Source organism: Quercus robur, chromosome 2, assembly GCF_932294415.1.
Source record: "Quercus robur chromosome 2, dhQueRobu3.1, whole genome shotgun sequence".
Lineage (NCBI taxonomy): Eukaryota > Viridiplantae > Streptophyta > Magnoliopsida > Fagales > Fagaceae > Quercus > Quercus robur.
In genome coordinates, this window is record NC_065535.1 from 31,966,733 (window position 1) to 31,980,987 (window position 14,255).

Genomic DNA, 14,255 nt, shown 5'->3' on the forward strand with positions numbered 1-14,255 from the left:
TTCCGTTAAGACCTTAGTTGTGGCCGAGAAGAGAATTAAAGAGCTCAACACAAAAATGACTAAGGCAGATAGGGAAAGGAAAAGCACAGAAGCCGCTCTAGCCGGTGCTGAAAAACAAGTTGAGGACCAACGTCAACAGTTGTGTAAGGTCAAGGAGCAACTAGCGACTACTAGGGAGCAAATAGAAGCTCAGAAAAAAGAACTGGAAAAGAAGGAGGAGGCTGTTGCTTGGGCTGAGCAAAATGGCTATGATATCGGGGTTAAAGAGACCAAAAACATTCTAAGAGCCCAAGTCACAGGAGTTTGTTGAGGTTACTGCCTTCAGGTATGGATCGAGGCATTGAACCTAGCCAAGGTAAGTGCTTCTTCGGACCTGAGGAAGACGGAAAATATCTTCTACCCTTCAGCACTGTGCATAACAACCCAGCCCAACTCCCAGGCAACTACTGTTCCTAAAGTGCCTGACACTGCTCAGCTTGCTGATGCTGGTACCCTTAAAGCCACCTCAAGGCCTTCCAAGGAGCTTGGCAAGGAAAACATAAAGGCCAAGGAAAAAGAGGCAAATAAGGACAAAGCACCTGAATATTCTAAGCCTTCACCAGCAGCCAAAGAGGCTTCCAAGGAAAAGGAGGCAGCCAAGGACAAAGTGCCTGAACCTTCTTCTCTATCAGCATCTAAGGCCGACCCCCCACCACCTGCTAATAGATAGGACATTGTTGCTCCAACTTGTATTTGTTTTGCTCTTCATGTTTTTTTTTTTTTTTTAAACATGTACTTCTTCTGCCTTACCAAGGCATAATTTAATGAAAAAATTTTAGTTTTCTTTAAGTTCCTGCCACTTATGTACAACTTTTATTGCTGACTGTTTACTACTAAATACGTTTAAGCATTCAAGCATGAAACAACATGTAGATCCCAAAGATTAAAGAAAACTAGCAAAACAATGTTCCAGTATACTTACACAATTCAAGCAATTGACAAGCTAACACTTTAGTAAGTGAATAGTACTAATGTGTCTAATATGCCCGATTCGATGAGCCATGCAAGGTCGAGATTTTATTGAATACTTGAATAAATAAAAAGCATTAATTAATCCAAGGTACGTGGTCCGAGGAATCGGGCATGACCGAGATTCTTATTTAATACTTAGAAAAATAAGAGGTATTAATTTACTCAAGGTATGTGGTTCGAGGAACCAGGCATGACCGAGGTTCTATTTAATACTTAGAAAAATAATAGGTATTAATTTACCCAAGGTATGTGGTCAAAGGAACCAAGCATGACCGAGATTCTGTTTAATACTTAGACAAATAAGAGGTATTAATTTACCCAATGTATGTGGTCCGAGGAACCATGCATGACTGAGGTTCTGTTTAATACTTAGAAAAATAAGAGGCATTAATTTACCCAAGGTATGTACTCCCAGGAATCAAGCATGACCGAGGTTTTGTTTAATACTTAAAAAAATAAGAGGTATTTATTTACCGAAGATATGTGGTTTGAGGAACCAGGCATGATCGAGGTTCTGTTTAATATTTAGAAAAATAAGAGGTATTAATTTACCCAAGGTATGTGGTTAGAAGAACCAGGCATGACCGAAGTTCTGTTTAATACTTAGATAAATAAGAGGTATTAAATTACCCAAGGTATGTGGTTCGAGGAATCAGGTATGATCGAGATTCTGTTTAATACTTAGAAAAATAAGAGGTATTAATTTACCCAAGGTATGTGGTCCGAGGAACCAGGCATGACCGAGGTTCTGTTTAATACTTAGAAAAATAAGAGGTATTATTACCCAAGGTATGTGATCAGAGGAACTAGGCATGATCAATGTTCTGTTTAATACTTAGATAAATAAGAGGTATTTAATTTACCCAAGGTACGTGGTCCGAGGAACCAGGCATGATCGATATTCTGTTTAATACTTAAAAAAATAAGAGGTATTAATTTACCCAAAGTATGTGTTCTGAGGAACCAGGCATGACTGAGATTCTGTTTAATACTTAGGAAAATAAGAGGTATTAATTTACTCAAGGCATGTGCTCTGAGGAACCAAGCATGATCGAAATTTTGTTTAATACTTAGACAAATAAGAGGTGTTAATTTACCCAAGGTATGTATTCCGAGGAACTAGGTATGACCGAGATTCTGTTTAATACTTAGACAAATAAAAGGTATTAATTTACCCAAGGTATGTGGCTCGAGGAACCAGGCATAACCGAGATTTTGATTAATACTTAGACAAATAAGAGGTATTAATTTACCCAAAAGGGACCAAGCATGACCGAGGTTCTGTTTAATACTTAAAAAAATAAGAGGTATTAATTTACCTAAGGTATGGGGTCCGAGGAACTAGACATGACCGAGATTCTGTTTAATATTTAGAAAAATAAGAGGTATTAATTTACCCAAGGTATGTGATCCAAGGAACTAGGCATGACCGAGATTCTATTTAATACTTAGACAAATAAGAGGTATTAATTTACCCAAGGAATGTGGTCTGAGAAACCAGGCATGACCGAGATTCTGTTTAATATTTAGAAAAATAAGAGGTATTAATTTACCCAAGGTATGTGGACCGAGAAACCAGGCATGATCGATGTTCTATTTAATACTTAGACAAATAAGAGGTATTAATTTACCCAAGGTATGTGGTCCGAGGAACTACTTAGAAAAATAAGAGGTATTAATTTACTCAATGCATGTGGTCCAAGGAACCAAGCATGACCGAGGTCCTATTTAATACTTAGATAAATAAGAGGTATTAATTTACCTAAGGTATGTGGTCCGAGGAACCAGGAATGATCGAGGTTCTGTTTAATACTTAGAAAAATAAGAGGTATTAATTTACCCATGATATGTGGTCCGAGGAACTAGACATGACCGAGATTCTATTTAATACTTAGAAAAATAAGAGATATTAATTTACCCAAGGTATGTGGTTCGAGGAACCAGGCATGACTAAGGTTTTGTTTAATACTTAGACAAATAAGAGGTATTAATTTACCCGAGGTATGTGATTCGAGGAATCAAACATAAACCAAAGTTCTGTTTAATACTTAAAAAAATAAGAAAGAACTTAGGCAATAATAATCAAGATAAAAGACGGCAAGATTGTCTTTCATTAATAATAGTATAATCGAAGGTTATTTACATTCCACGAACGTGGTACAACATTTTCATCTAAATCTTCCAAAAAATAAGCTCTTATCCCGGCCATCAAAGTGATGCGGTATGGCCCCTCCCAATTAGGTCCTAGTTTTCACCTGGATGGGTTCTTTGTAGTTCCCATCACCCTTCTTAACACCAAATCCCCCAGTGCTAATGGTCTGACCTTCACTCCTATATCATACCTCTGTTTAAGCTTTTGTTGATAATGTGCCAACTGGACCATAGCCACTTCTCTTCATTTGTCGATTAAATCCAGGCTCTTCTGTAGTAATTGATCATTGTTCTTGGGAGTGAATAGGCCTGTCCTTAATGTCGGAAACCTAGTCTCCAAAGGGATCATGGCCTCGGAGCCATATGTCATGGAAAATGATGTTTCCCCAATTGAACGACGAGGAGTTGTCCAATATGTCCAAAGAACATGTGGGAGCTCTTCAACCCATCTACCCTTTACTTCATCTAAGCTTTTCTTGAGCCCACTAACTATAACCTTATTAACTGATTTAGCCTGCCCATTCCCTTGCGGATAGGCTGGGGTTGAGTATCTATTCCAAATGCCAAGCTCACAACAGTACCTCCTGAAAGCCTTACTGTCAAATTGAAGGGGGCTTCGGAGCCATATGTCATGGAAAATGGTGTTTCCCTAGTTGAACAATGAGGAGTTGTACAATATGTCCAAAGAACATGTGGGAGCTCTTCAACCCATCTATCCTTTGCTTCATCTAACCTTTTCTTGAGCCCACTAACTTAACCTTATTAACTACTCCAGTCTGCCCATTCCCTTGCGGATAGGCTGGGGTTGAGTATCTATTCCAAATGCCAAGCTCACAACAATACCTCCTGAAAGCCTTACTGTCAAATTGAAGCTCATTGTTCGAGATAAGAGTATGGGGAATCCCAAATCGGGTAACAATATTCTTCCAGACAAACTTCTTGACATCAACATCCCTGATATTAAATAATGGTTCAAGGGTTATTTCCACATAAATACAGTCAGTTAGTTAGGTGCAGAACATTTAATGTGATGGTAGCAGCTTTCTTCTCAGATATTTCTTGGTTTACTATGGACTCCTTTATCTAAAACTTATCCTTAGAAGTATGGTAGCCTCCTGCACGGTATTCTCTAGGTGACCGGGCTCCATCCTTCCACAACACTTTATGAGGAAGTTTGGATCCTCAGGAGACACCATTTGTTTGTTATTACTTGTCCTTGTCCTCGACTTATTGTCCCACACACTTATCTTACTGTTCAACCATCCTTGGGCTCTCTTACATTCTTGTACATGGCCCATGGCCTAATACTTCTACTCGGCTCATTTATCCCCACAGTAAGATGTAAGATTATAGAGTCATTGGTTTGTAAGTCACATTCCCATAAGATTCCATTACAAGAACCTAACATTCTAATATTTGGTTTTTAAAAATAATTATAAGTGATTAATTCATAACCATCTTAGTGATAATTAAATTTTAAACAATGAGTTCTCCCAAAATGTTCTCAAAAATAAGGATATTCTTTCACTCTTATGGTTTAATAATTAAAAAAAAAAATTATTAGTGTCACAATTATTTGTTATTACTATTAATTACTTCTTATAATACTAATTAATTCTTTAAGTTTTCATCATCACAGAGCATAAAATGATAATGCAAAAAAGAAGATCAAATATATATCAACAATCCAAATTTAAAATGTAGTTGCAGCTTTATGCAAACTTGGATACGGTCAAATGCCAATGGTTGTTTAAGAGGCATTGGGGTATGGGCAACATGTTATAAAGGATGCAAGGAATCATCAGTATCTTTCACCAAAGATGGTGTGTGGCAAACCCAAAATTATTTGTTAGCAATTAAGCAAAAACTAAGTTTTGAGGTATCCTCGATCCAAGAAAGTTAATATAAAATTCGAGGTAAAAATACCATTTGATGAATTTACACCCTATTAGTTTGATGAATTGTCATTTTAGTCTACTAATTTTAAATTTTATCATTTTAGTTCGGTAATTTTACAATGTATCATTTTAGTCATTCGGTCCATAATCATTTGAAAAAAAAAAAAAAAAAAACCTTGCTAATTCTCTTAAAATAATGCCGTTTTTAATAATTTTATAATTTTACAAATGTGAAACAACGTCAACAAAAAGACTAAAATGACAATTTAAATTTAGTAGACTAAAATGATAATTCAACAAACTTATAGGATGTAAATTGTATTTTTCATTATATATAAATTGTTCTGAAGGGGTTTTTAAGTGTTCTAAAGATGCTAGCAACTTTATTATCATGTTGAATGATTCTTGTTCTCGTGGAAGTCACCTAGGGTCACACACACTCTACCCCGTTACCACCTCTCCAAGCAAAAAGCCCCTACGGTTTTTAACACTGCCTATATGAGCCGTTCTTGGATTCAATATAAATTCCAAGTTTCATTACCTCAAGTTGTAGTTAGTTGAATAGGGAGCAAAGGTCTGAAAAGGGTAGATTAGAAAATAAGGAAAGCTAAGTTGGCATCCAAACTTTGTATAATGTGCTGACTAATTATGTTTCAAGCATCACCCAACATGTTTTATCAACACAGTGGCCTGCCTTGCCCAAGAACGAAAAAAAAATTAAAAATCAATAAAAACAATCATGGTGCGAAACTAAAATGGACATACACAACAATGTAGAATGAACAGGTACTTAGCTTGCTCTCTGGCCTCTAGCAACCACCTTTGAGAGCATTTCCTTTAGATAATCGTAGCGACTGCGTTGATAATCAATCCACAAACATAGCTGCCTTATGGCCTCCCTCTTCTCCTCTCCAAGACCCAACATACCATCATCCTTTTCTTTCACTGTCTTTCCTAATTCTGCTACCATCTTCTCAAGTTGGTTTACTGCTTTACTCAGCTTCTCATTCTCTGCTTCTTCCTTGCTTGCCTTCACTTCTAGCTTCTCGACCCTCTCTCTTAGTGCTAATTCCTTATCTTTATTATCTTTCAGCTGCACCACAAGATGCTCCACCTCCTTCATTAGCTGTTCTTTCTCCTTATTTGTCTCTATGACCCACTTCTTGGAAATGTGAAGTTCACTTGACATTTCCAAGATGCAATACTCATAATTTTTGTAGTCGTCTTCAAATTTCTGGATCACTATTTCCATTCCCGTCAAGGTACTGTTTACACCCTCTGAGATATCTGTTATCATCCTTTGATGAGCTTCATTGTTAGCAGCAATTATTCCAGACAATCTAGTGATTCTGTCTTCAAGCACTCTCTGTTCTTCCTGGAATTTCAATTCCGTAATTCTGAAAGCTTCTTCCTTCTCAGTTAGTAATTGTTCAGTGACCCGGAGCTTCTGGTTTGACAGGCGGAGCTTAACTTCAATTGTGCGCACATTATCTACCAAAGTACTGTGTTCCTCTTCTTTTTCTTCAAGATCTCTTCTAATGTCTTCAACAAGTTGTTCCAACTCTGCTACCTTCTCATCCTTGGATCCCATGTTTTTATGGATTTCCTTTTCTGTTTCTTCAACCTTCTTCTCTGCAACTCTGAGATTTACCTTGCATTCCTGAAGCTGAACTTCAAGCTGTTTGTATTCCTCATTTAGCTTCTTGTATGCATCTTCTTGTTCTTTCAGAATTATCTGATGATCTGTGATGCTGCTTGTTAAGTCAACCTTGTGATTCTCCAGTTGGGTCAGGCTTTCTGAAAGTTCCTGTTTCTCTTTCTTGAACTGCAACTCCATCTCATTTTTCTGAGTCTGCAAGGAATTGAACTCCTGTTGTAGACTGTTAATCTTCGACTCCAGGGCTGTTATTTGAGCAGAAGTGTTGCTCTCTCCACTTGTTAATTTCTCATGGAGAGAAGAGAACTCAACCCCTCTATCAGTTAATGTTTTCTCCAGTTCAAAAATTTTGTCCTGTAGCCCTACCTTCTCTTCTATCAATTGACCATTCTCAAGGACTTTAGCACTTATCTGCTTTTCAAGTTCACTTTTCTGGTTGCATATAGAGACCACCTCCAATTCAAGATCCTTCACTTGCACTGTTAAGCTTTCTCTCTCTTGTGAAATTTTCTGTTGCTCCATATCCTTGCTCAAAATCTCCTCTTTCAGATTTTCTATCTGAACCAGGTACTCCGAATTTTCTTGAATTTTTTTCTCAAGTTGCATTTCCAGTTCACTTTTATCGCGATTTAGGGTCCCCAGTTCCTGCTGCAATACATTGACCTGATCCATTAAGCTCTTGACTTGAGATGATGCTTCACCACTTTTACACACAATCTGATCTTCCAATTGAACTTTCTGAGTGCGCAAAGAATCTAAGTCCACTAGCAGATTGTTGATCTGTGCTGTCAATTCTGCTATTCTAGACAAGGATTCACTCTCATTTTCCTCAATTCTCTTCGTGAGAGCAGAAACCGCATCTTCCCTCTCCTTTGACATCTTTTCAAGTTCTGAAATTCGGGATTGCAGTTCTATATTATCCTCTCCCAGTCGTTTTGCTTCAGCTGCTTTACTTTCTATCTTCTTTTCCATCTCTCTTCTCTGGTCTTGCAACGATTCCAGCTCCAGTTCAAGCTCTGTAACTTGCCCCTCTAATCTCTTTATTTGAGCTGAAGACTCATCTTTCTGAGTGCGCAAAGAATCTAAGTCCACTAGCAGATTGTTGATCTGTGCTGTCAATTCTGCTATTCTAGACAAGGATTCACTCTCATTTTCCTCAATTCTCTTCGTGAGAGCAGAAACTGCATCTTCCCTCTCCTTTGACATCTTTTCAAGTTCTGAAATTCGGGATTGCAGTTCTATATTATCCTCTCCCAGTCGTTTTGCTTCAGCTGCTTTACTTTCTATCTTCTTTTCCATCTCTCTTCTCTGGTCTTGCAACGATTCCAGCTCCAGTTCAAGCTCTGTAACTTGCCCCTCTAATCTCTTTATTTGAGCTGAAGACTCATCTTTCTGAGTGCGCAAAGAATCTAAGTCCACTAGCAGATTGTTGTTCTGTGCTGTCAATTCTGCTATTCTAGACAAGGATTCACTCTCATTTTCCTCAATTCTCTTTGTGAGAGCAGAAACTGCATCTTCCCTCTCCTTTGACATCTTTTCAAGTTCTGAAATTCGGGATTGCAGTTCTATATTATCCTCTCCCAGTTGTTTTGCTTCAGCTGCTTTACTTTCTATCTTCTTTTCCATCTCTCTTCTCTGGTCTTGCAATGATTCCAGCTCCAGTTCAAGCTCTGTAACTTGCCCCTCTAATCTCTTTATTTGAGCTGAAGACTCATCTTTCTGAGTGCGCAAAGAATCTAAGTCCACTAGCAGATTGTTGATCTGTGCTGTCAATTCTGCTATTCTAGACAAGGATTCACTCTCATTTTCCTCAATTCTCTTCGTGAGAGCAGAAACCGCATCTTCCCTCTCCTTTGACATCTTTTCAAGTTCTGAAATTCGGGATTGCAGTTCTATATTATCCTCTCCCAGTTGTTTTGCTTCAGCTGCTTTACTTTCTATCTTCTTTTCCATCTCTCTTCTCTGGTCTTGCAACGATTCCAGCTCTAGTTCAAGTTCTGTAACTTGCCCCTCTAATCTCTTTATTTGAGCTAAAGACTCATCTTTATGCACCCCATGCCTCTCAGAAAGAGTTGAAAATTCCCTTTCCCTCTCACCCAAATTATCCTTTAACTGACTTGATTCAGCCATGAGTTCCTGTATCATGTTTTGTGCCTGCTGAACCTCATTTGAAAGCTCTGAAACCTTCAAGGTTAGAGATTTATTCTCTTCCCCAGTGGCTTTCAGAGTGTGGCTTAAGTCTGAAATTTGCTGTTCAGAAGATTCCAGCTGCTGCTTTATATTGCTAAATTCTGTTTCTTTAATCTCAATCTGTACTTCAATATCTCGTTTCTGGTTTTGCAACAACTTCAGCTCCACTTCCAGGCTTCTTACTTGTGCCTCTAATCCATTTACTCGAGCAGATGACTCATTCTCATGCACCTCATGCATATCCTTGAAATTTGAAAGTTCCTTCTCCCTCTGACCCAATTCCTCCTTTAACTGATGTGATTCAGCCCTAAGTTCTTCTATTGTGATCTGTGCCTGCTGAATCTGATTTGAGACTTCTGAAAATTTCAAGCTTAAAGATTCATTCTCTTCCACAGAAGCTTTCAGATTGTGGCTTAAATCTGACACTTGTTGCTCTGCAGATTCTAGCTGCTGCTTCATATTTGATATTTCCCCTCTAACAGCCTCTAGTTCTTGCTCTAGATTTACTTTTTCATCTTTCAGCTGATCAGCCGTGGTTCTTAAGCCTTTTGTAATGTTCTCTCCTTCTTCAATCCTCCTGATGGCAGTCTCTTTCTCTACAATCAAATTATCTTTCTCTCTATTCAGTTCTTCTTCTATCTTACTAGCAGTCCCAAGTTTTTTATTCAGTTCACTATTCTCAACCAAAAGATTCGAATTTTCACTGTCTAACTTTTGGGCTTCAGTCTTCATATTTTCAATGAATTTGTCTGCTTCTTGTATCCTGCTCAAAGCAGCAAGGTATTCTATATTTAGAGCTTCCTTTTCTTCACTTGTAGCCGTCAACTTCCTCTTCAGGTCAGCAACTTCTAGAAGTGCTGCTTCAAGTTCTGTTTTAATGTCATCTCTAATTTTCTGAACTTCTCTTTCCACTTTTCCATTCTTACTGCCTTTGTCCTTTGAGGAATAATCTGAATCTGAGTCTGAGCTAGACGAAGAATTGTCCTCCTTTCCTTGTTTCCCATTAATTTTTTCCCTTAGCTCTCCCGTTAGATGATCATATCGTGCATAGAGTGATTGGTACTGTTGGTGGAAATCCTCAATTAGTTTAGCAAGTGGTTCCTTTTTGGAGTTTTCTTCTGGGGTACCGTCTTTTTCTTCAAGATCTTCATCTTTGATAAGCTTCAAGATCTTTTTCACTTTGCCCTCAATTTCTGCATAGTCAGGTTATGTTTGATTATCAATCAATGTTAATAAGGGGAAGGCCAACAATAAGATGCTAAGGCAAAACATGTAATCAAAATTTAACATTGATCTTAAGCCAATTGTTGCCATTAAATTTCACTGCACAAAATACTCTTCCACATCTAAAATAGACGTATGGATTAACATTATCTTGATAAAGAAAATCACCTATTTTAGATCCTTTCAGCTGTTCATCATTTTCTGAATCAATATGACTCCCAAAAATGGACCTTATAGAATTCCTCAACCGATGTTTTGCCATCTCTTCTTCAGAATTTCAAATTCCCTGAGCAAGTAGGCATCAAGACAACATCTCGATTTTAGAAACTCAAAATCTAAGAAAACAGGAAGAGAAAATATTAACATTGTAAAGCATAATGCTTTCAACATGCTAATATATCCTAGCTGCTAATTTACAATATTAAATTGGAGCAGGTATAAATAGTCATGAGTAAGATAGAAATCATCTTACAAACAACTAGATATCAAGATGGACCATTAATAATGAATTAACACAAAATAAAGGTTTGATTCTAGAGGAAGCAATTAATATGAGATCCTATTTAAAATTTCAAAACAAGAATATCTAATAATGTTATCATCAATAAGATAAAGGTCAGCTTGCAAACAGAAACTGGATAGCGAGATGAACCATTAACAGTGAATTAATGCAAAATAAAGGTTTGATTCTATAGGAAGCAATTTATTATTCTAATTTTCAAAACTAGATTTCTAATACTGTTATCATAGGATAAGTGTCAGCTTACAAACAGAAACTGGATAGTAATATGGACCATTTTTAGTGAATTAACACAAAATATAGGTTTGATTCAGGAGGAAGCAATTTATATGAGATCCTATCCAAATTTTCAAAACAAGAATATCAAATACTGCTATCATATTCTGGCATTGCGTTCACTAGGCGTGATTTTCCTACAACAACTATGTGTATTGTGTCCGCAGGCAGTGAAATATTCATTGCAATATGAATTGTTATGAAGATTTTAAATTTGGAATACACAAAACCCTATGGTGGCTACACTATTTATACACTTGTAAGTTGTTCAGAGAGTAGCTCCTTATGGCAAAAGCAAATCCTCAATTGATAGTATAACTCCATATCATTAGACAATTGTTGTATCTATGGAATTCTTTTATCACAAACATGATCGGAGCACTTCTCAAGGTAACAAAATTACAAACATAAATTTAATTTTAATCCAAAAGGCCAAATTGAGGGCGAGACACACAACATTGGAGACCTACATAAGAATTTCATTCTCATGATACCACTTGCAATGATATCTGCAAACAGGTCAATGAGTTAAAAGTCAAAACATGCTGTATTAGAATGTGCTCGCATACTAGATCTTGATTTGAAACTGGGATACAAATTACTTAATTCCAGGTGTTCTTACTTCAAATTATGGTGCAACCTGCCGCCTCAAATTTAAAACTAGAGATCTTGCTCTTTGGGGCTCAATACTAATCTACCACCTCAAAACCAGTTGATATTTTTCTTATAATGGAATATCAATGTCAAGACAACCCTTTTTCTTTTTGGGTTTAAGGTGAGGCTAAAACTAACATCACTTCAGTCATCTTAGGTCTCAGCTGCTGAAGATTTAAAATTTAACAAATATGGATTTATAAATGTGTAAAAGGATGGAACAATACAGCCAAAAGCCATTTGGAACCTAATCTTAATTTCAGACGCTGAAAATTAAAGGTTCAATAAATACATGGGCCCATGAATCTTGGATGGAAACTGTAGCCGTTAAACTAGTCCATAACTTAAATTCCTCATCATTTAATGATACTTGCGATAGAAGGACCACCTATCACAGCAATTGGTGTAGAAATAAGCACCAACTTTACCCAAAAAAGTAGCATTATGAGTTTATGACTTTCAATTCAAAACCAAGCAAAATAGAGACACCCATCTTCACCTTTCAATACTACCGTACTTCAAAATTCATTCAGTAGGGCCAGTTTTTATTTTGGTCAAGTCAAATTTTATGATTTTAACATGGCAACCAACCACCAATTACTATTATTTTTTATAAATATATATAATTTCAATAATAATAGTTATATTTAAATAAAATAACACGTCATTCCAGAACAGCTTAACGTCTTTAATACCAAGTTTAAACAGCTGCACTAATCTGGTGCCACGTCAGCAATTCTAAGGATTGCCTCAGAAGCCAAATTTGGGATATAGAAAAGACAGCTATTTCTTTCAGCAAAAGGTGAGCTGTTACTTTATTATTAGATTTGCCTTTTAAAGACAAAGATAATTATCACTAATCTATACACAATAAACACATAAAAATTTTTGCCACTGCTTTTTTTTTTTTTTTTATTGGAATTTTCCGCCACTGCCTCTGCTGATATGACACAATTTTAATTGTTGGACTTAGCTGCTTGGATCTGATGCTCCAATGTACTAGACCGTCATGATATTAACATGTGTCCAATTTCTGCCATATGTCACCATTATAATGGATCCAACATACTAGACCCAAGTTTTGCCGGATAAGAAATGAAATGGGTACATGTAAAAATAGAATTATTCAAATTAAAATTTGGCTAATTTTGTATCCCTATATCTCTAAGTAACTAATTGTATCTTCTATTTTATTTTTTCTCAAAAAAAAAAAAAAGTATCTTCTATTAATAATAAAAAAAAGTAACTAATAATTTCCATATTTGAAGCCACGCGATAAAAACTGAAATAATAAACCATTATTAAGCAATTCAACCTTTCTACAAATAAGCCAAAAACAGCTACAAAATTACCTTACCTGCCACAAAAAAAAATTTCTTTTTCTTTTCTACTCACTTTCCCTTTCACTCTTCTTCTGCAAGCTTCTCTGTTCACAAAACTCAAAATTTTCAATTTTCACCCAAGCTGCAAAGATCGATAAATAAATAAATCAAAAAAATATATTTAAATCGCAATCAAAATTTTGAGATTGTAGAACAGATTTAAATATAATCACGAGGTTGCCTATAACTTGAACAAACAAACATAATGAAAATTTTCATGTTCTTAATCTTAATACAGTTTCTTAACATCAAATCAGATTTAAATTTAGATTATATGCAAGATTTTATTATATCGTAAACGAGAACTTGATCAGTAACCAAAGATTCAAAGAAAAAACAAAAAGCGCATGCAAATTGAAGCTCGAGAAATCAAAGTTTTACCGTACAAGAACTTTGATCTAATCAAATTATTCAAAAAAACAACAACACGAAGCAAAAGAAAAAGAATTTCTCAATTTTCTCTGCAATTGAAGTTACAAAGACTGTTAGTTGGTGGAGTTCTTCACCAAGAGTTCAACTCAGAGATGGAGAATTTTTTTGAGTTCAAACAAAGAATTCGAATAATAAACAAAAATCAAAAGAGAAGCAAAAGATTACCTGAAAGTGAGAGAGAATATCCTCAGAGAGACGATCAAAGATACAGAGAGAGAGATAGAGAGAGAGAGAGAGAGAGAGAAGGAAGCTCTCTCCAATGGGACTATGAGAGAGAGATGTTAATGGAAATGGATTTATATAAAGATGGAAATGGGAGTATGAGTTGTAATAAAAACGGGTTTGGGTTTTGTTTGGATTTGAGCGCACAAAGTGACTGGTACAGCGTTTCTAGCTTCAAATTTCAGAAGCTGGAATCTTTGGAGCTTCTTTGTCGTCTTTTGCCCCTCTGTTTATAGGTTTATTGCGGTTGTGCCATTCACCCCGTACAGTACTCGCGCAAGTGCATGTATAATAGAAAAATTACCGCATTTTAACCGACTAAAACCCAAAATTTACTCGCATTAAGTAATGCGAAGTTGTGTAAGAAACTAAAAATACATGTTGTTACACTAACGTACACAGGCCATGTTTATTTTGCATTTTATTTTTTATTTTTTTTCTTTACATATTTTGAGAATAAAGGAAGAAAGTGGACGGTAGTTGTTGTATCTGAAGAAATAGAAATAATTAATAAAAATTGACATTTTTAATGAAATATAGGCTGCGTTTGTTTTGGCGTAAAACCATTTTAGGAAATAATTTTACGCCTCACCGTGTGTTTGGTTCCCCATGGAAAATAGAATTTTCCGGAAAACAAT

General features: G+C 36.2%; 1 protein-coding gene across 4 annotated transcripts; it reads right to left on the minus strand.

Annotated features, from left to right (window-relative positions):
• Positions 1-5,658: 5,658 nt before the first annotated feature.
• LOC126713357 (COP1-interactive protein 1) lies at positions 5,659-13,754 on the minus strand. 4 transcript variants are annotated; one of them, XM_050413102.1, is made up of 4 exons: positions 13,561-13,754; positions 12,939-13,007; positions 10,300-10,417; positions 5,659-10,100 (listed from the first exon to the last, which is right to left on the minus strand). In XM_050413102.1, the coding sequence occupies exons 3-4, from the start codon at positions 10,391-10,393 to the stop codon at positions 5,851-5,853; spliced, it is 4,344 nt and encodes a 1,447-aa protein (XP_050269059.1). In that variant the 5' UTR covers positions 10,394-10,417; positions 12,939-13,007; positions 13,561-13,754; the 3' UTR covers positions 5,659-5,850. The 4 variants fall into 4 exon arrangements, with proteins under 4 accessions (XP_050269059.1, XP_050269061.1, XP_050269058.1 ...); XM_050413104.1 differs by having other exon boundaries at positions 12,934-13,007; XM_050413101.1 differs by having other exon boundaries at positions 12,939-13,045.
• Between the last annotated feature and the right edge of the window lie 501 nt (positions 13,755-14,255).

Bases quoted from the DNA above. Each gene is read 5' to 3' on its own strand.
- LOC126713357 (XM_050413102.1), bottom strand. From the start codon at position 10,393: ATGGCAAAACATCGGTTGAGGAATTCTATAAGGTCCATTTTTGGGAGT. The intron at 10,101-10,299 runs GTGATTTTCTTT...CTGACTATGCAG, and splicing joins GCTGAAAGGATCTAAAATAG to AAATTGAGGGCAAAGTGAAA.